Below are 22,404 nucleotides of genomic sequence, written 5' to 3'. Positions count from 1 at the left end.
AACTATCTGACCTGTGGTGAGAATTAGGGGCACACTGGGGGAGACGATAGGCATCAAAGTTTGGAGAGAGCTGTGCTGCCTATATATTTTTCTAATTATACTCAACAAGAAATGCATACATTTAAAAAATTATGCTCACTACTCTGTTTTAACACAGAAATTTCTACAGTTTGGTTTTACTAGCTAAAGATTTTTAGTTAAGCTCCGTAAATTATTCCCCCACTTGAATTAAAGAGAGATAACACATACAGTTAATACATAAACCATCATGGTAAATTTGCCCTGAGTTTACCGAAATATTTTTTGCCTGTGATACAGAATTTTGTGTCACAGAATTCAATTTTTTATACTATTCCTTTCTGGAAGGTACCAAATATATTGAGAAAACATGCATTTATTGAGTGTGTATTATATGTAGGACACCATACTGGGTGCTCCGAGAGATATAAACACAACAATTCAGTGCCTAACCTCAATTGATTGCATGCTATTAAAATGACAAGATGGAACTCATGAAGTTTCAAGACAGATTGAAACTATAATCTGCAAAATGACATAATTGTGGCAGTATTAATTTAATAGGCTTTATTTTAACCCTTTGATTTTTAGTCTTTATTCTTATGGTTTGATTAATGAAGAGCCCAAGACACTGGATGTTAGGCAGAGATCGAGTCCTGGGATTGTGGCAGATAGTCAACTCTGATTCCTATATGTTTAGATGATGTTTTTAATAAATTGTTCAGGGGAGCTTACAGTGTAGACAACCAGGTTGGGCACAAGTCAGATATACAAAATTCAATGAACTTAACCAAGTAACCAGAAAAACTAATTTATAAAAGTTCCCAGCATGGTGTAGTCAAAAGGACTTGGCCTGTAAGTCAGGGCATTGTTCTGTCTTGGTCCCTTACAGACTTTGGGACTTGGGACAACATTTAATTTTCTCTGATCTCTCATTCTCGTGTGGAAAAGGTCCCTGCTACATTAGTGGTAGTCATTTGCTGAAGGGGAGTAGTAGCCTATCTCAAAAAAATAAAAATAAAAAAATTAGCTGGGCCTGGTGGCATGCGCCTCTAGTCCCAGCTACTGGGGAGGCTGAGGCAGGAGGATCACTTGAGCCCAGGAGTTCAATACCAGCCTGGGCAATATAGCAAGACCCCATCTCAATAAAAAAGGAGGGTGAGGGAGTAGTATTTACTGAGATGTAGTGAGACGCTCAATGCCGGCTGGTGGGAGGATATCCAAAGGATCCTGCCAATACCATTTGATCATTTAAGAGAGACCTACTTTGAATGGTCCATAGAGTATAGTGAGTTCGGCAACAAGTCAGTTCCTTCAGGATAGTGTCTCCATTTGTTTGAGGTTACTTGGCATGGAGCCTTGTGTGGTCAAGGGCCTGAACCACCTCTGCGGAGGAGCTGAGGGAAGGATCTGGCCTCCCGGGAGTTGCCAGTGCTGCATCTCCCCGCAGTCACCCTGGTTAGGCATCCCTGACGTTGTCAGCTGCTTGTGCTTTTCCACAGGACTCCTGTGGCCCTCAGGAAGCCCTTTGCTCAAGGTGGCTCGTATGACTTCTCTTTCCTGTAGCCACATGATCCGTGGTTAAGATACTTTGTGATTGAACAATGCAAGGCAGAATGAGTTGGGAGAACGGTTTAGTAAAAATAAAACTCATTGATTTCAGAGGTCAGAATACAGCCATGGTGCCTGTTGGTCCACCTTGCCAGCAAGCCCCTGCAGTCTGTGGTCACAGTCACTCACAGCGTGTGCCAGGGCTTCAGATGGCCCTTGGCTTTGAGTGAAGACATATGATTAGATCCAGTGGCTTCTCTATGCCCACAAAAGTGTGTCCTTAACCATTAAATTGTGTGGAGCACAGCCAGAATTCAGCTATTCTGTCCCCTTCCATGCTCCTTTAAAGAGAGGTCAGTGGGCCACTTTCAGCTGACACTGTCAGAGGGGAAGGATTTCTGTTTCTTGCTGAGAAGCCTAGCTTTCTAAAATAAATTGCTGATGGCAACTTTTGGGGAGGGAGGGGGCCTACGTCAGTGGTCCCTGATTTGGGGGGCTTGGTTACCAAGTTGTACTTTTCTGGACTTCTAATTTGCCGAAAACCACAGCAGTCATATTTGTTTCTAAGCACAACATGGAAGGAATGCAACAGTTTTTAATGCTGGTGCTACACTTGACTGTTGTGGCTCTGTAGCCTTTTTTACTTGTGAGGACCCTGCCCCACCTCTCCCATCCAATGCCCTCTTAGCAACCTCAGAGACCAAAGGGGAATGCCCTGTTGATGTGTCATTGATGAGAGATTTGCAGTCAAAACGCTCTTTCTGATCATATTTCATTGTCAAAAGGAAACACTAGATACCACTGGATATATATATTTAATAACAGTCCTACAAGTGATGCATCTGTTTTCGGGGAGCAGGTGATTGGGGATGCAGGTAAGGTGTTCACAAAGCCTTAGAATGCAAGGTAAAAAATGTCACTCATAAGAAATATGTGGAAAATCTTAAGCACATTCAGAGGAGGATGAAATGATTGTTGTCTTTGAGCATCAGGAAAGGCCTCTTGGTGGAAAGGGCATTTTTGTTATGCTCCGAAGGGCAGGTGGGAACTGGCCAAACAGGTGGAACCAGCATGCGCCCTGCAAGAGCAACTCAATGGCTGTGTTGCATGGGGGGTCAAAAGTGGGGTTTATTTGCCCCCATAACCATCCAAATAGCTATGTGATTGTTTCATAGGAATAGAATAGATCTCTGGTGCAATATGCCATTACTAACAGCACCTTATTAGACAGTTTCTCTTTTTAGTCCTAATGTGTATGAGGTTTTTTGACAGAGTCATTGCCATATGTGAAAAGTATGAAGGTTGCATCTGTAGCTTTTGTAAATTTATTTTTAACCAGCTTTACTGATTCTTAAAGTCAGCAAGGATTTCTAATTCTGGCTGAGAAATGGTAGAGAGTGCATTTGCTTAGGGAAAATAGAAGTATTAAAATAATAGAGCAAATGCTCCTTCAAGTACCATAGCCCCTTTACAAGAACACAGGTCCTTTTAGTTCCAACCTCATTTCACTGAATTCATTACGTGAATTTTACTCTTTATGTAGCAAAATGATGTAGCCTATCACTTCCTTTTGGAGGTGAAAGGAATGTGAAACTCAGGGTCTGGGAAAATGGTTTTTCTAATTCCTGTGCTGCTAGAACTCCTATTCATCCATGCATGAATATCCAGGGAGATAATTGGCTAGGAAAATCACAAGGCTTCTGGGACAGTAGTCAGGATGAGAACAGCTTTTGAAAATCAGTGCAATTCAGCCTTTCCTGCTGGCTTCCCGTCCATAGGACTTCTGTCCCATGATTGCCTCTGGAGACTCTGTGGGGATGCCCAGCAAGCTGTTTACCTTCTGTTGTAACACCTCCCAAGGCAACCCACTCCATTTTGGGCTATGCCTATTATTAGAAAGTTCTTCCTTGTATTGAGCCAAAAATCTGTTTCCCTATAACTTTCCCTAATACTGGCTTAAATATAGATGTTTGAAGACTGGCCTAGAAACACAGCCACTGTGTATAACACTGTTTCCCAAAGAAAATGCATTTTGAGTTCCAGACAGGTAATATGAAGTAATCTGGAACACAGCCCAGTTCATAAATTGGAACATGCCCAGTAGGGAGTCTGGGAGGCATGGCCCGGGAAAGGAGACGGGACAAGGCCAGTGCCTACAGGGTCAGTCTGTAGAGTCCATCTCTTCCCACCCTGCCTTTTCCCATGTTTCCTGGCTGTGATGATTAGAAACTGCCCAGGAAACCATGCTGTGGAAATCGGTTCACAGTGCTGGTTTCCCCATAACTCCCTCTTAGGAAGCCCTTAGGCAGTGTAAGGAAAACCGGGTTTCACCTACCTAGAGGATGGCATCGGTAACTGGGTCATAGTGGATGGAGAGGAACCCAGGTGTAGTCCCTGCCCACTTGTGCTTACACTGCCGCAGTGGGCAGAGTATCATAATGGCAGGGTTGGACAGGATGGATTTGACTCTGGGCTGTACCACGTATAAGCTTTGTGACTTTGAAGCAAGTTGCTGAAAGTCAACAACTGAAAGCCTCAGGTCATCATCTGTAAAACAGAGATTAAGAATAAATGTGATGAAGCGTGTAAGGAACACAGCACTGCCCAATAAATGCTGTTTATCACATGACATACACTGTTAACTGTGTTTCCGGACTGTGCCCTTCGTTCGTGAATGGCCAATCAGACCCCTCCCAGGCTATGCGGTGAGCAGATATGATTGATGCCCCTGCCTTCAACTGGTGACTCAGCCCATTGCTTTCGGTCAGAGCAACTTTCAAAGTCAGATGATTCCACAGCTTCAAAGTGGGTTCTCCTCATATATATTACAGCTGTGGCCTCCTGTTTTTCTTCTCAGGGCCCAAACCAGAGTAATTCAGTTTCTTAAACTTTTTTTCCAGAATATACTTGGTAGAAAAGCAATACTCAAGACACTACAGTTTTTCTATTTGTATGCCAAACTTTATTGATTCTTCAGATTGGTTCTCTTGTAGGTATGTGCATGGTGCTTGTGATGATGAACATTTCTGGTTCATCTTGACATATACATGAGGATATTTATTCCCCATCCTGGCTTTTAAAGTATCAAACAATAGCTTGGAATGGAACATGCTTTCATTGCTATATATTTGCCTACTTGAAAGGGGGAAAATAATGGATAGTATTTTAAAATAAATGAATTAGTGCAGATTTTATTTTTTAATTGTAGCAGTCAAATTCTCAGGGATGTTTCAATGACAAATCAATGCCAAGATGGACAACACTGGCTTGTGAGCTCTTCTTGTAGAAGAGTTAGGAGTAGAGGACTGGGGAGAAAGAACCTTCTGCAGACAGACTAAAGAGGACATTAAGGGAAGGCAGTGGTTGAGGGCCAGGGCTTGGAGTACCTGTTCTGCCTCTTACTGGCGATGACCTCAGGTACATTTCATAGGGTTATTAGGAGGATTGAGCCAATCAGGGGTGGGGAACCTATAGCCTCAAGGCCACATGTGGCCCTCCAGATCCCCAAGTGCGGCCCCTTGACTAAATCCAAACTTCACAGAACAAATTTGTTCTGTAAAATTTGGATTTGGTCAAAAGGCTGCACTGAAGGATCCAGAAGGCCACATGTGGCCCCAAAGCCTCAGGTTTAAAGCATTAAAGCACTTAGTATAGTGCCTAGCATTTAGTGAGTACCCTGGTTGTACATTTTTTAAAAGAGAGAGAGAGAAATCTTACTGGTATAAACACTGTTCATTCTCTTGGCTCCTAATCATGAATTACAGACCTCCTGGAGTTATGAGATGTTAGAGCTTTAAATTACTTTTCCATTAGTGGTGATGAATTAGAAGGAACCATTCCCATGCTTTCTCATTTAGTCCCCCCTTGTGGCCAAAAGCAGACATTTATGAAGCAATGTGGTGGATTAGAAGCAAACTGGCGAAAGAACAGGTTTTTCTCTGAGTGGAAGTGCCCGGGCCTTAACAGGAATCAGGCCTACTGTTTGGCTCTTCAGTGCAGTACTAGTGACAACAGACTTCACCACCCCTGAAAGTCACACTTACTCACCTGCCTGCCATCTTGTATTCAGTCCTTTAACAAATATTTACTGAGCACCTACTATGAGAAGGTATTTGTCTTGGTGATGCACCAATCAATAAGGCAAAAATCCTGCCCTCGCAGAGCTTACATTGATTTTGGGAGACAGACTAAGTAAGGTAAATAGTATACAAAGGTGATAAGTGCCATGGAGAAAATTCAGCAGGAGCCCAGATGGAAAGCAGCGTTCTAGTTTTAAATAGGGCCATCAGGGAAGGGCTCAAGGAGCAGAGACTTGAAGAAATGAGAGATTTTGGAAGTCCAAGCAGAGGGAACAGCCAATACAAAGTCCTGAGGCAGGAGTATGCCAAGAGTGTTTGAGCAAAGAAGCCTGTGAGGCTGGGACAGAGTGAGCCAGGGGAGAGTTACTGGAGGCCATGTCAGAGGAACCAGTGAAGGTTACAGGTCAAGTAGGGCCTTGCAGGCCAGGGTAAGAACATCGTCTTTCTCTCTGAGAGATGGAATGTTGTGGAAGGGTTTGGAGCAAAGAAGTGATATTATTGGATTTAGGTTTTAACAGGATCACCCTCAATGCTGTGTTGAGAATAGGGCATGGAGGCAAGGGTGGAGGCAGGGACAGATGGGGGCTTGACCCAGGGTGGTAGCGGTAGAGATGGCCAAGTGTCCTCTTTGTGGTTTTCTAAAATGACTTTTTTCTTTGTTGTCAAGAACATATTACCTTAAAGTTATTTTGTTTTCATAATTCCCTGTCAATATTAGATGTCTGAATTTTCCCTGTATATCTTATTTGGTATCAGCATCACATATGTGTGCAGTGTGGGCATGTGAGTATTGAGAGGAAAGTTAATTAAATCACTAATAGAAGTAGTTTTTTGTATTTGTTTTCCTTAAATCATCTCAGGAGAGGCTGGGCACAGTGGCTCACACCTGTAATCTCAGCACTTTGGGAAGCTGAGGCATGAGGATTGCTTGAGGCCAGGAGTTCAAGACCATCCTGACAACATAGTGAGACCCCCGTCTCTACAAAAAAACTAGCTGGCTATGGTAGTATATACCTGTGGTCCCAGCTACTTGGGAGGCTGAGGCCAGAGAATCTCTTGATCTCCCAGGGGTTTGAGGTTGCAGTGAGCTATGATGACACCACTGTACTCTAGCCTGGCAATAGATCAAGACCATGTCTCAAAAAAAAAAAAAAGAAAAGAAAAGAAAAAGAAAGAAAAAATCATCTCAGGAGAAAAGATCACCGAAAGCAGTTACCACCTCACTGTTTATGTGAGAATTTTGTTCTTGAACATTGCATACATGGTTTCTTCCCCAGGTTTTCCCCATTTAATAATAATAGGTCCTATATCCTTTTGTAGTTCATAAACATGATGATTGGATTTTCACACTGATGTGTGAGATGTGCCTCCCTCAAACCTTATTACAAAGCAGGCACATTACCCGTCTGATGTGAGGGAAAAAAATAGTAGGTCCTTTTCTGACATTATGTCTTATCCAGTTTCACCTGAAAGGAAACCACCTCATCCCGTCACACCCCATCACAACCATCAATGCTTAGGCACAAAGAACATGGGAATTCAATGCCTTCTTCACCATCTGAGTTCTAGCTGCTTCCTATGTATAATGTATTTATTAGGACTATGGTTTTGGTTTTGGTATTTTGAATATGATAATCCTATATAGAAATTATGCAAAGAAAATTCTCCCTTTTGAAAATAACGAAATTCCAGGAAAGCCAAATCTGTTTAGCAACATAATCATGAAAGAGATGTGTGCTGCTCTGTCACTGATTGGCATTTAGGTTCACAGTTACGGAATAATTGTTAGGATTAATTCATGTAGGTTCATTCTAATCCAGTGACTCCTGAGGACACAGCCACTTTAAGGGAGCTGAATTTGAAGAAGAGCTCATTGCTAAGATTCATCCTGTATTTTTTGAGCTCCTACTATGTGTTCCAGAGGTATATTGTACTCTAGGCACAGTGACTGGCTTTCAAATTAAAAATTAGGAATCATAGATAAGCAGTGATTCTGCTTAAATGGATTAGGACAGAATGTTTAAGGGACATGTTGTCTTGGAAAATAAGGCACAGGGCATGGCTGAGGCTTTGGTGGATATAGAGGAGGAAAGGATTTAAGGACTTTATTTCCTCCCACGTGACTCCTTTTTATGTATTTATTTTTTTGAGACAGGGTCTCACTCTGTTGCCCAAGCTAGAGTGCAGTGGTGTGATCATAGCTCACTGTAGCCTCCAACTCCTGGGCTCCAGTAATCCTCCTGCCTTAACCTCCTGAGTAGCTGGGACTATAGGCACATGCCACCACTACTAGCTATTTTTTAAAAAATATTTTTGTGGAGACTGGGTCTTGCTATGTTGTCCAGGCTAGTCTCAAAGTCCTGGCTTCAAGTGATCATCCTGCCTCAAACTCCCAAAATGCTGGGATTACAGGTGTGAGCCACCACACTCGGCCCATGTGATTCTTAAAATCTTGGCATATACACAATTAACAATACAAAACAGGACAAATGTGTGGTCAGCAGAAACTTTTTGTCAAAACACATTAATATAGTTGTAGCTCTTGTTTATAAGATTACTGTGAAATGATCTCTTTTAAAAGCATCTTTTCTTATTAGTGTGGAATTTGATCCATCTTTTCACAGTGCTGGTCACCTGAGGAATGGAAACAAGGGAAGTGATTTCTTCCCACAACTCTTTCTTCAGTGGTGATTGGCTGGCTATCTGCTAACGATGCTAAGGTCGTTGGTGCTCTTGGCACTCCTGTGGCCTCTGTGTGTGTTAAGCTGTGCCAACAGATTTGAAATACAAGTGAAATCAACTTGGAGGTTTCATGGAGGAGGTGTGGCATAAAGGGAATCCCCCAAACATTAAGCTTCTGTCACTTTAGTCACTACAGCTCGTCCTAATTTCTAAGTACATAAATCTCCTGGTAAGTGGCTTTGCTGGCCCCAATTCCTAATAGGTATTTACCTATATGACATCTATTTATATATCTGGGTCATTGTGAAACCAGAGGTGTGAGCTACATTCATACAGTTTTAACCTCTGGTTTGCTTACTTCCTTTCACATGCTCTTGAACACTTGGAGTAAGACACTCTGTATTAATGTAAATCAAAATCCTAAGTCTTGTTTTAAATTTTTTCAAAGAGGAATCAGCAATGCCTATAAAGAAAAAGTAATGCCAAGAGGCTCAGAATAAGCTACCCTTAACATTCCTCCCTGATTTAGTGGAACGTTTCTCAGTGTACTGATACACATGGAGTTATAATTCTTTTTTTGCTTTAGGGACTTTCTTTGGGGATTTATTTTTTAAGGTGGAGAAGACCTAAAGTCCATAAGCTTTTAGAGTGATATGAAAGAAATGAGAAACCAATTCAGGGCTCCCTTTCTTTTTCATTTCCCAATAGGATATACAGAATCCGTAATAATATGTTTGGAAATTTTCTGTGACCCTATTTGTTGAATAATGGAATTAAGTATAAGGTAGAGCTTTTTGGCCCTCATTCAAAGGGGTTTAGTTATATAAGTAGTAAAAGGCTCTCATAATAAAGTGGTATTTATTAGCTGTATAGCCCTGATTTTCTGTGATAGGTCAATTTTAAAGATCTCAACCGTGTTCAAACTCTGTTTTTAATTCAGAAAATACTGCCATTATATGGGTCAATTTCTACCACTTCATGGGCCCACTTCTAGGACATTATAGAGTATTCAGTCTCCAGCCAGCCACCTCCTTGAGCCACCCCCCAGATAGACTCCCATAGGCTGAATACGGAGCCCAGGCAGCATAGGCCATTGGTGAATGCTGTTCTGTTGACCAGTGTGTTCTGCATCCTAGCTAATAGTTGAACTTGATCTTGGTCTCTCTGAAGACCATTAGGCAATTCAAAGAAACACAAAGAACTCTAGTACTAGATCGGCCCCTGTAGATGTCACTAGGGCTAGTCCTGTCACTTTATAGATGACTAACTAAGGCACAGACATGCGACATGACTGGTGCAAGCTGGTGATTGCAACTTAAAAATAACTGAGAGAAAGAAGCATTGTCTGTTGGACTTACAGCATGCATAAAGCCATTTCCTATGAAATGATCAGTTGCTTTCACTACACACATAAGGAGCCTGTGATGGAACCACAGCCTGTGCTGGAATTTCTGACTTTTCATAGTGCTGGTTGAAGCCCTTTTCATATTTTCATAAGCATCTGTGATCTGTTAGACAATCTGCATTTCATATCCTGACTAAATGGTCACCAAAAAAATCCAATAGAAGCTAGAGTTTGTGACAAATTGCTCTAGGCTTGGTCCTGAAACTTGAAGTCTATGAATTGGCTGGAGGATATAATAATATTTAAATACGAAATATAATCTCAGTGGGCTTTACTGGGTGCATGAGTGAAGAGTACCATGTCTGCTCATTAGTATACCTAGGGTCAATGAATTGTGCTGGTATTTTATTTCCCAGAATTCTTTAAAGGGGAAAAATGTGTTTTTTTTTCCCCAAGTCTCCTATTGGCAGCTACCTTCATAGACTTGTCCACTCTGTTCTGTGTCTCCTGACTGTTTCCCATCTTCCAGCATTGTCCTCCCACGTTTTAGTGACAGTAGTCTTCCTCAAGCCTTACCCCTTGACCTTCCCACCATCCTCTGCTTCTTTTTCCTGAGACTCATTGTTCTTTCAGCTGTCACTTCTGGCCTCAGCCCTTACCTGCAGTCTGACTCACTCCTGAACTCTAGCCCCAAGTCCATAACTGCCATCTGAACATGTTACCTGAGTGGCCTTTGATCACCTCAAGCCCAGTAGAAAATGGGGCCTGGACCAGATAGTCTTTGGATTTGCTATTGGTTCTCAGACTCAGTTTTAACCAATCAGCATTTAAGATTATCTCCTCTCCCTCTTCTCAACTTCCTTATCCTTTTTAATGATGCCATTAATCTCTCAGCCATGTGACATGTGTTCTCTTCCTCATACCCCCCAACACACACCACCAAGTACACATAGACACAAAAATGATGGATCAAAGGGTTGAATTGGCCAAAACATTTGCCTAGAGAGGAACAGTTCAAAGCATATGTCATATTGCCGTTAAGATAACAGTAGCATCTTCATGTATAAAGAAAAGCTTTTGTTACGCTAGTGAGCTTATGAATTTTTGGATGTCTCTGCAAACTACAAATGTGTGCCCTGCTGGGAATTCTTCCTTCCCTCTCTTATCTAGGAGCCTCTTGCTACCTCAGAAAGCTAACAGAACAGGGGGCATCAGATCTAGAAATGAGCCAACTTTCCTACCGCTACTGCTGGCAGTTTATCAGTTACAGGGAGGACCTTATAAACTTTCTTTTGCTTGTTTGCCCAAAGGCACATGAATATATTTGAGATTCAGATTTGTTGTATCGGAATGTTAGAGCTGGGGAGAAGCACTAGAAATTAGGTTTCTCCACTCCTGATCTTACTGAAAAGGGAACTGAGGCCTAGAAAGTTTAGGTGATCTACCCAAAGTCACATAGCTAATTAGTAAAAAGCAACCACTGCAACTGAAGCCCTGATCTCCTAGCACCTAGCCCAGAGCTTTAACATTCTTTTAAATATATTGAGTCCCTTTCTGCCACCCATCAGGAGTGGATTCTCAATCCCAGTGAAAAACCCCAATAAATTCTGATTCTTAGTCTATTTTATTTTCTTACGTCAACAAAGCAAAGACAAACTTAGTATATTTTAAAATATACTAAATATATACACATAATTCATAATAAAATCTTAAGTTGTAAATATAATGGATTAATGCTGTTACTTCTTTAAGACTTAAAGAGAAGATCATGAAATTATAGAAGCCTCTGGTTTCTTTGCCTTTCTGTTCACTTTATTTGCCTCTGCAAAATCAAGTTCTCATGTTATGCAAAAATTCACCCTCCCCTCCATCCCCTCATCACACAGACTCACGTGAGATTCAGCTGAATGAATAGTTTGTTGGCTATTTTTCTTCTTAAAACCTAATGTCTGAGGAAAACTGTATTTTAATTATTTATGATGTATATGGAGTTTCTGTGCCATGCATTTTTTTCTGAGTTATAAAATTATCTGGAGTGGAGAAAGGATATTTTTTTCACAGTACCTCTGTGTGTAGTCGCCAAGGAATTAACCTGTAAACCTCTGGGATGATTGAATTGTGGCTTTCACCTAAAATGCAATCTAGCTGAGATTTCTGCCTATGATCTTTTCTGTGTGTTTCTTTTGATCGGTTTTTAGATGCAGTACTTTCTTTTTTTTTTTTTATTTCATCTTATTGTTATGGGGGATACAGAATTGCAGGTTACATACGTTGCCCATGTACCGCCTTTCCCCCCAAGTCAGAGCTCCAGGCGTGTCTGTTCCCCAGATAGTGCGCGTTGCACCCATCATGTAGGTATATATCCCTCTCTTCCCCACCCCCCCTTCCCGAGTTAGCGCCTTCAAGTGTTACCATTCCCCAAACGGTGCGCAATGCACTCATTGTGTAGGCATACCCCCATCCCCTCCCCCACCCCCCACCTCAGTCTGATATCCGATTGGTGTCGTTCCCAGATGTGTATTTAGGTGATGTTCAGGGAAACTAATTTTCTGGTGAGTACATGTGATGCTTGTTTTTCCATTCTTGGGATACTTCACTTAATATAATGGGTTCCAACTCTCTCCAGGAGAACCATAGAGATGTCATATCTTCATTATTTCTTATAGCTGAGTAATATTCCATGGTATACATATACCACAGCTTACTAATCCAATCATGTATTGATGGGCATTTGGGTTGTTTCCACATCTTTGCTATTGTGAATTGTGCTGCTCTAAACATTCGGGTACATGTGTCTTTGTTAAAGAATGACCTTTTTTCCTTTGGGTATATGCCCAGTAATGGGATTGCTGGGTCAAATGGCAGGTCTACTTGAATCTGTTTAAGATACCTCCATAATGCTTTCCACAGGGGTTGCACTAGTTTGCAGTCCTACCAGCAGTGTATTAGTGTTCCTGTCTCTCCACACCCATGCCAACATGTGGTGTTTTGGGTTTTTTTGATAAAGGCCATTCTCATTGGGGTTAAGTGATATCTCATTGTGGTTTTGATTTGCATTTCTCTGATGATTAGGGATGTTGAGCATTTTTTCATATGTTTGTTAGCCATTCTTATATCTTCTTTCAAGAAGTTTCTATTCATGTCATTTAGATGCAGTACTTTCTATCCTATATGGCTTCTTAGGAAGGAGTCTCTTCTAGGTAGCTGATACCTCTATGATTCAATTTTTTTGCTTTTTTTTTCTTTAATTGCATGATATAATAAAGAACTTGTGTCATCATTAGAACAGTATGCATATGTTCATTGAGAAGGTGGGGCTCACAAACTATGTATTACAGATTTAGTGACAGGCAATTGGGATGTTACCCTCTCAGACCCAAACCTGGCACTACATGAGAGCAGCTGCAGCAATTTCATCAGAAGGTCTGTGATCTGCGTGCAGAAAAGAGAGTGGGCTCAAGTAAAATGCCTCTGGACATGTGAGAAAGATGGAAACCCTATATCCCTGGCTCCACTATGAGGATCAGGACAGGGTCAGCAGGGAGACTTCTCAGCATTAACCCAGTTGACCTGGCAGGAGCAAGGGGACTCATTTATGTCTGCTGCTTACTCCCCTAATATCTACCTTAGGATTAAAATAAACCTTAGTAAATCTCTCCCAGAGCATGTTGGACACCCCTTGGCATATTGTCAAGCCTATCTGTAGTTTTCTTTCAGTGTAATTTTAAAGTAATATGTACTATCACACAAGAGCTTTTCTAGTTCTGATCTAACTTTTCTAATGCTACAGTTATAGTTGTATTCAGCCTCATCGCCAAGCCTAAATTAGTAATAGCTAGTGGTACTCTGCTACCCATAAATTTTGAGCTGTGGTGCAGGCACACAGAAAGATGAGATGCTGGGAATGAGCAGGAGACTGAGAGCCTCAGCCTGGGTACTGCTGATGGAGCGCTGTGCCTGCCTTTCTGGCTCGTGGTTGATTTGGGAGCATGAAAGATGGTGGTGATCCGTCACCAGGCCATTCCTGTGGTTTATCTATGGTCTCTGATCTGTCTCCTCCTCAAACCACAGCATTGGCTGTTTGCTAATTGAGTCTTCTGAGAAAGAAGCAAAACTTCCATGAGAAAGGTAACTTGCACTAATGATTGATTTAGGAATTTGAGGTCTCTGAGGAGCTCAGACACAAAATTGCTTTGGTGAACTCTGAACTTACTCATTGTGCCTAAAAGTAGGAGAGAGACAGATGCCAAAAGAACCCATCCCTTGCTTTTGACTTTGAACTTTTAAATGTCTGAGAAGTGGCTTTCCTGTGGGTGCTTGCAAAGGTGCATATATGGGTGAGTATGTGTTGACAGGAACCAAGAAAAAAAATCATCATACAGATGACAGTGACTTTTGTCTTTGTCTTTTCTTTGTATGTTTCTTATCCTTGGTAAGAAACATTTTTATACTAAGAAGAACGTGAGAAAGTGCTAATTTATGATAGTGTTTTATGGATCTTTAGCCCTTTGCTTGTAGTTTTTTTTCCCCCTTCAACTGCCTGGAAATTTCTTTTAACATTGACCCCAAGTCCACCACCGCTACCACCACCAAATATGGTCTTACTCACCTAAGGGTGCACTGCAGCCCAACCATTTTTTCTCCCTTGTCATTTAACCTTTTCTTCTTTGTTCTTCACATTGTTATTTCCCCAGATTACTGGCCCACTCAATGGGTCACGTTGGCATTCTTACCATTGCTGATAGTATCTCACAGTGGTTCAGTGGGTAGATGGCAAACATGAAACTACTTTCCCTCTCTTAACTCTACAACTGGCTGCTTATTCATTCATTCAGCCTACATGTATTGGGCATTGAATGTACAAGGCACACAGTTCCTGCCCTCAAGGGGATCAGAGTCCTGGCTGTGCATGGGAGAGGGATAGGGCACAGCAGGACAATAGCATACTGCAGAGGAAGTTTAAGGAGACTGGGAGGAATGTGTATAGTGTGTACCAGGAGAGTTTAGGATATAGGCAGGGAGCAATAGGAAGGATAGGAATTTTAGGTAAGAGGATCATCATGAACAAAGGTTGGGAACCACACAGAGAATAGCTCAGTTTTTCTGGAACTATATAGAGTAAATAAAGGGCAGTGAAGGAGATAAGGCTGAAGAGATGGGCTGTGCTGTGTGCAGAAGGCCTTACATATGTGGAGTTCAGGCTTCCAAACCAGGCCTAATGGAGCCTGGTCCATGAGGAGTGTTTGAGTATGACAATAGCAGCGTTAGGGAAGGCCTTTCCTCTCTGGGTTATTCTTAGATTCCTAGCACATGTGTGCTGGAAGGGGCTGATCTAACCCAGTCTCCACATTATTCAGAGGAGCATGAGTCCCTTAGAGTATGACTGACTTGGTCAAGGTCAGGATGTTGAATGTTTTTTCTCCCATGCAATATGGTGCCCATAGTGTTGTGTTTGTCTGCACCCACTGGCAAACTTTAAGAGGCACCATTGAGCTCTGCAAAAAGAGTCCTTTTCTAAAAATGGAATATTTGTGTAATTTACATTATATGAGCATATTTAACACATTGGCATTGTAGGTTTTGTACTTTACATGAGGAGAGGCTTCATATACATTTCTATACAAAGCAATGGTTGTATTAGGATAAATTATGTTTGAAAGGAGAAAAGGCATAAAAACAGTCTTAATACCGTTTGCCTTAAAAATCAGGATTTGTGTTAACTTTGACATACTGCATGTAAGATTTGTTATGGTAGTAACTAAACTTCATGAAATCACTGGTCATGGAAATGTAAGATAATATCAGACTCTTATACTCGATCAGTAATGTATACTTTCATTAAAGCAATCACATTCCAATAAGGATTCGCAGTAGCAGTACATAGAATGCAGCTGTTCAGTTCATATCTAAAGTGTTATTGAATCTTTGGGAGCAATCCCATGAAGTCACAGAGTCTCTAGATGAGACTTATATTCAGCCTAAATCATAACTAGCTTAAATGAATTTTTGTTTTTGTTCAATACATTTATGTTGTGATATTTGCAGCTTTAGTCTGGTAATGCTAGAGTGGAAAGTATGGGGGAAGTTTCTCTTTGGCTCCATTTTAAATGACCTTATAGTGTTTACCCAATGTAGAAGTTTTGCGAGTATTTGGCATTTGACAGGCTCTGTTTTATAAAATACAGATTCTAAGACTCAGAGAAATGATTTTTTTTTTTTTTTTGGTCAATGAATAGTAAACATTTACTTTGTGCCTGGCACTATGCTAGGCATTAATAAAAGATAGCCCAGGTAGTGTCATTTTCTACATAGCGTTCACTGCGTTCTTACCCCTAATGACTTGAGAGTTGATTCTTACGTATTTATTTTAGCTGGTAAAAAGTCTTTTATATTTTTATCTGGGGGAATGTGGCAGAAGAGGCTGTTCAAGGAAGGTACTTTTTTTATCAACCACCAGGTGTCAGTAGAGGACTTGGAATTTTTGGCAACATTTGTGTCCTTGGTTTCCTTAATTCACTAAGGCCATCCCCATTGGAACTTTTCAAAGGCAGTCAGCCTCCACTGGGCCACGTTCTCCCAGACATTAGTGTCAAACACTTTCTCCTCAAGACTACATCACAATAATGCATCTTTGCCTAATAAAAGTAGCGCAAGTTCCTTGATCTTTTACTGATTTAAAACTCTTAATTCTGTCTTTCACAGTGATGGTTCTACAAAGTAGAGAGGCTATTGGGGTGGGGGAGAGTCAACAAGTCTTATTGTTTTTGCTGACGTCTCCCCCTATATAGGTAGAACCCACCCTTACCTGATGTGGGGAAAGATATAGGGTCCATTCTTTTTCCTGCTCAGAGAAACAGTCTAATAATGGAGCTTGATGGTCCCAAACTATAGCAAGTGTTTTCAGAATGTAAAAGAGAGAGGCCTACACATCTTTACTGTACTAGCCACTTGGTTCACAGTATATAGCACGTATTCGGCGATGGTCACAGACGTTAAGGAACAGTGTGTTTATTGACAGGGGAAACCTTGGCAAGGTGGGTATTGATTTGTTTCAAGCTGATTCTCTCTAGTTTCCCATCTTGCCTCGTCACTTGAGCGGGCAAGATGGACAGGGGTCAGAGGCATTTGGCATAAGGCACTGGGTTCTAGGATGGGACAAAACTGGGGAAGGGCTCCCTCAACACCCAGGTTTCTTTCAAACCTCATGCAGTATCAGAAGTGGTAGCAGTTAGAAGGCTTTAGTTTGAATGAGTTGCTAAGCTACTGGCAAACTGAAGGAGAGACCAGCTGGGGAGATGGTTAGAGACATGAAGCAACCCTGGTGGCTTCAGCAGCTGAAGCTGCCAGAGTGTGTGGCCTGCAGGGGGTGGAGAGTTAGGCATAGCTTGCAGCCTCAAATCTGTCCCCTGAAGTAAGGGCCTGATTGATGCAGGGTTCTAGTTTAGACATGCTGTAGGGATTTCCTTTAGACTGATCGGTGGGATTTGACAAATCGCATTACAGCTAATTCCAGGAATTATTCAGATTCTTCTGTTATTTTATATTGAATAAAGTATTGTAAATGAGACAGCATATCAATAGGGATTCAAAAATATTTGGAATATTTGTTTTTGTGGAGATTTTTGCACTAATACTCAAAGAGAATCACCATGTTCCTTAAAACATTGTGCAGGATGTCCTTAACATACTGTATACACACATGCCATCAAAGAGGGCAGCTGACATTCTTCCTGGGATTGTACCCAGCTTGGTGTCAGACAGCAGCTGGAGGAAGGCTCTCAGACCCTGTCTTATGATATACTTTTTAAATAGCTTTTTTTTTTAAGTTCTTTATTATTGGCTTGACTTCCAGTTAACACAAGAACCACATATGGGATTATGTAAGGGGCAGATCTAATAGGACAAAATCAAAGTGTCTTTACTCTATGATGCTTTTAGTCTCTGACATTTCCTGTTGCTCAGAGAATCCTACAGCAAGTACCATCTTGCTCATGGAAGCTTGAGTCTCCAAATTTGGCCACATTGCTTTGCGTTGATTCTTACCTCCCTCAACAGTGGTTTCACACTCTCCTCTCCCCCTTTTCAGATCACTGGGGTGATCCTGCTGGCTGTTGGAGTCTGGGGAAAGCTTACTCTGGGCACCTATATCTCTCTTATTGCCGAGAACTCCACAAATGCTCCCTATGTGCTCATTGGAACTGGCACCACTATTGTTGTCTTTGGCCTGTTTGGATGCTTTGCTACATGCCGTGGTAGCCCATGGATGCTGAAACTGGTGAGTATGTCTCAACATAATACTGTCTTTTCAACATTTTTTTGTAAAACTGTAAATCACATGAAGATGAAGTGGCCCTTCTTGAGGCTACAGAAAAGGCCTTAATATTCGTTGATTTTAATTTTAGTCCAGGTTCTTACCTAATCTACCCTTTAATCCCAAACATAGCCTGGCACAATAAATCAGTCCCAGTCCCTCAAGGTAGATAATGACAAAGCAGTGGCCAGCAATTCCAAAAGGCCATTTATAGCCTCATGACAAGATGCCCTGTTCCAGTTTTGAACTCTTAGAAAAATTTCCTCAAGCATGTGATGTGCAGCTTTGGTGGGCAAGGCAGCATTCTGAACATGAACATCCTTTCACCTGCAAGTTCCTATTGGAGACATACTTTCTGCCTCCTTGAGCCTGGCCATACATGGATGCATGTGCATGTTCTTCTCTAAACCTGCACTCCCTGGCTCAGTGCTATGAGAGTTGAGCTAAGCCAGAGTCTCCCCACTCAGATGGTTGATGCAGTGCCAGGTATTGGCTACCAGGACCTATGCTGGGTGCTTATACTCTCTCCTGGACAGACAAAGCAGTGATGCTTCCCAAAGGGAAAGGACAGGATATTGAAACTGGTGAGCAAGGGCCTCTCCTCAAACAAAATTTTGTTGAAAATGATTTATTTCAGGTGTCTCATTCCATGAAAGAGGAAAGCAGAGAGTCCATCAGGGGCACGTTGCCTGTCCCTGTTTAGCCCTAGGGTATAGTAACATTTAATACCATCTAATGACATATGTGTGTGTTGGGGGGTGATTTACTGGAAAGGAACCACCTTCCCAACTGGCACTGGGCAGTCACCCTCTTTGTTGGCAACCTCATGGAAGTGGTACTTTACTTGGCCACTTTCTGACTGGCAAACCGTGCAGGAAGCTGATGCCTCAGCTACCACTAACGCTTCCAGGTTGGTGGAAAAGCCATAATGAGGCCATATTGAGGCACTTCCTGCTGCTATCACCTGACTCTCTATCCTAGCACCCTGAGCCTACCTTCTAATACTTTCCATAGACACTAGAGTTTCTTTTGGTCTAGTGTGGTTCTTAACTCTGGATGTATGTTTAAATCACCCGGGCAGCTGTTTGAAAACACCTCTGCCAGAGTACTACCTCCAACCAATTGAACCTAGAACTGCTGGTGGTAAGGCCCTGGCATCATATTTTCTAAAATGTGCTTCAGGGAAGTCTATCACATAGCTGGTGTTGAGAACTTCTTGTTTAATACAATGAGTAGCAAGGGGAGATTAACTTTGGAGGCATAAAAAAGAAAGATTGTTAAAAAACCATCTGTCCAAACAAAAAAGGAGGAGGAGACCTGGTGATGAGACCTGACTGATTATAACACTAACTGGCTTAAGTCTTTAGTGGCAAAGGTGTAACCTTCACTGGGCCTTTGTTCCCAGTTATAAAAAATAGTATTGTACTAAATCACCAATGTTTCTCCCAGCCCAAATACTATGACTGAAGGAGGGAAGGAGAGGGGATACTTTCATGTTCTAACTCTATGTTTGCTTTTGGGGCAGAATTGTCCCATAGCTGAGTATAATGTCATAAATAGGATGCATGTGTAAACAATGGAACAGTTATCTCTGGCCTCTTCCAGAGGTGGTTTCACAACATACTACCATTTTCCTCTTTTAACACTGGAGAGTTTAATGGCAGGTGAGCCTTTTGGGGACTAGAGAAGTTTTTTGGCATTTTGGTTTGATTTTATTTGATTTTTTTCTTTGAAAATATCATTTAGATCAACTTTTTTAGATTCCACGTATGTGTAAGGTCATGCAGTGTTTGCCTTTCTGTGCCTAACTTACTTCACTTAACATAATATCTTCCAGGTTTCTCCATGTTGTTGCACATGACAGGATTTCATTCTTTTTATGGCTGAATAGTATTCCATTGTGTATATATACCACATTTTCTTTATCCATTCATCTGTTGATGGACACGTAGGTTGATTATGCTGCAGTAAACATGGGTGTGCAGATGTCTCTTCAACATACTGAATTCATTTCATTTGGATATATACCCAGTAGTGGGATTGTTAGATCATAGGTAGTTCTGTTTTTAATTTTTTGAGGAACCTCCATACTATTGTTCATAATGACTGGTACTAATTTACATTTCCACCAAAAGCGTATAATAGTTCCCCTTTCTCTACATCCTTGTTAGCATTTGTTATTTTTTGTCTAGCAGCTGGAGAGGAGAGGAGAGGAGAGAGAGGGAGAGGTTGGCCAATGGGTGCAAAGGTACAGTTAGGAGAAATATCTGGTGATCTAGTCGGGTGACCATAGTTAACAATAATGTATCATATATTTTAAAATAGCTAGAAGGGAGGATTTTGAATGTTCTTGGCACAAAGAAATGATAAATATTTGAGACAATGGATATGCTAATTACCCTGATTTGATCATTACACAATGTATACATGTATTAAAACATCACACTGTACCCCACAAATATGTACAATTATTATGTGTCCATAAGAAACAAAATGAAACTTTAAAAATATCATTAAGTTCCTTTTATGTTCTAGATGCTATATGGGGTGCATATGACATTTTATTTATTCCTCACCACCACCATACAGTGTAGGTTGTATTTCTGTGTTAAGTGATAGAGACTTGGAGGTTCCATAACTTGCCCAAGTTCACACAGCTAATGTGTGGAAATTTGAACCCATGTATGTCTCTTTCCAAAACCAAGACTATTTCTACTCTAATGTTTTCATTTGGAAGAAAACTCTAACCCCTACCACCTGTATTTAATACAAGCTCTTCCCAATAGGCTTTTGGCCAAGGCCTTCCATAGGTGAAGCAGCCATTCTCTGGAAGCTCCTGGTGACAGAGAACTTGCTGGAGACAGAAAAGTGCTGATCTGGCTGATGAGAGCAGAGGTCACTTGATTAACTGTCAGTCTAGAATTTTACAGTCCTCATTTAACCTCATTAATTGCAAAACAACTTAAAGTAACTGTGTCTACTTTATGGAGGCCCAGAGAGGCTGCCTCTTTTTTAAGAGTTCGTCCATGACAAGATGAGAACTGAAACCTAGGAGGACCTTCAACCACAGAGAGAAATGTCCTTTCTTCTGCCTCCTGACAGTTATTTTCCTATGTGACTTTCTGGTAAAGTCTAGGCCTACTGTGAGATTCTTCCCAGAGTAAACTATGCTTCTAATTGCATTTTATATGAAATTGAGAGAGAGAAGTCATTTATGTGGGGCATTCTACTTATAACTGCACATTTAATATTTTAGTGGTTGTGCTTTGTAGAGAAGTTTGTTAATATTTAGAACAAAATTTGTATTTTAAGCCAGTATTTCCTTCTTTTAATACATGTGCCACTAGCTAAGAAAAATGATCTATGATTCTTCTCATTTTGAGATGAGAAGCAGCAGATTGTAAGACATGTGCCTTGTAGGTAAGGAATCAATTCTCCTTCCTTTTATCTGCTTTTCAAAGTCACAAAGATGGAAACCCTTAATATCTCATAAGTACCATGTAATATCCCTGAATTGAGATACGCACACATGTGTACACACACACACACACACAATCAACTTGGGAAATACAGGCAGCATGAGACAAGAAGCACTAAAGGTGTTAGATGGTTGCAGATGTCGTTAGTAGTGTAGCATATTTGCTTTTTGAAAGACTATAAACTCAATGCAGCGTCGGGAACAAGAAAGGCAAGCAGCCCCACAGAAAGCTGCCGAGGCTACTGTGTTCAGAGATGACCGCCATACTGAAGAGGAATGTCCTCCTGTGCACAGTCTGCTCTTTGGGCCCAGACGGGAGTGATACAATTCCAAATGAAGCAGTTTTGTAGCTGTTTTGTCTGAGACATGGTTAAGGAAACTGGAGAAATGAAGAGAAACAGCAGGTTCACATCCTGGCTGTGTCACATACATGAAGGGCTAGTCTAGAGAACAGAGGTTGGGCTGGTTCTTATATCTCCTGAAAGCAGAATCAACACCAGCGAGTGGAAGTTAAAAGTAGGCAGACTTGTGGCCAAGGGAAAGGAAGTCTTTCCAACAATTGGAACAGTGCCAAAACAGAACGGGCTGCAGGGGTTGGGCTTGCAGATGTTAGATGACCACCATGAGGAAGGTGGTTAAGAAAGACCCCCAAACAGGGCAGAACTGTGTCCTGTGAATTCCAAAGCAGTTTTTTTCCTAGCTCAAAGATTCTAGTGTTACAAATAATGGATACCTTAGTTATAAAAGGCCTTTCCAGGTTTCTCCTGGTTGAGCTGAGCTGACAGGCACAATGCTAGTCCCTTAATGAGCTCTCCTTAGCATGTGTACTGCAAAATCCTTATGTTTGTTAAACTCATATCCCTATATTGAGGCTTATGTGGGTAAATCTGAAGAAGGACATTTTAAAACTTTTTCTAAACTTTGTCTAAGGAGTGTGAGG

At 41.3% G+C, this 22,404-nt stretch overlaps 1 protein-coding gene and 1 non-coding gene across 2 annotated transcripts in view; both read left to right on the top strand.

Annotated features, from left to right (window-relative positions):
• Window positions 1-22,404, top strand: part of TSPAN7 (tetraspanin 7) — a 113,503-nt gene that overhangs the window by 73,971 nt on the left and 17,128 nt on the right. Inside the window, exon 2 of the mRNA XM_069463132.1 lies at window positions 17,762-17,950. Within this exon, the coding sequence (XP_069319233.1) occupies window positions 17,762-17,950 (189 nt within the window). The remainder of the gene's footprint in view (window positions 1-17,761; window positions 17,951-22,404) is intronic.
• Window positions 6,957-7,060, top strand: LOC138379369 (small nucleolar RNA U13). Its single transcript, XR_011232132.1, has one exon. It is a non-coding gene; the product is annotated as a small nucleolar RNA U13 (small nucleolar RNA).

The sequence above is a fragment of the Eulemur rufifrons genome, chromosome 30 (genome assembly GCF_041146395.1).
Source record: "Eulemur rufifrons isolate Redbay chromosome 30, OSU_ERuf_1, whole genome shotgun sequence".
Taxonomy (NCBI): domain Eukaryota; kingdom Metazoa; phylum Chordata; class Mammalia; order Primates; family Lemuridae; genus Eulemur; species Eulemur rufifrons.
This window is presented reverse-complemented; position numbering and strand designations above follow the sequence as displayed.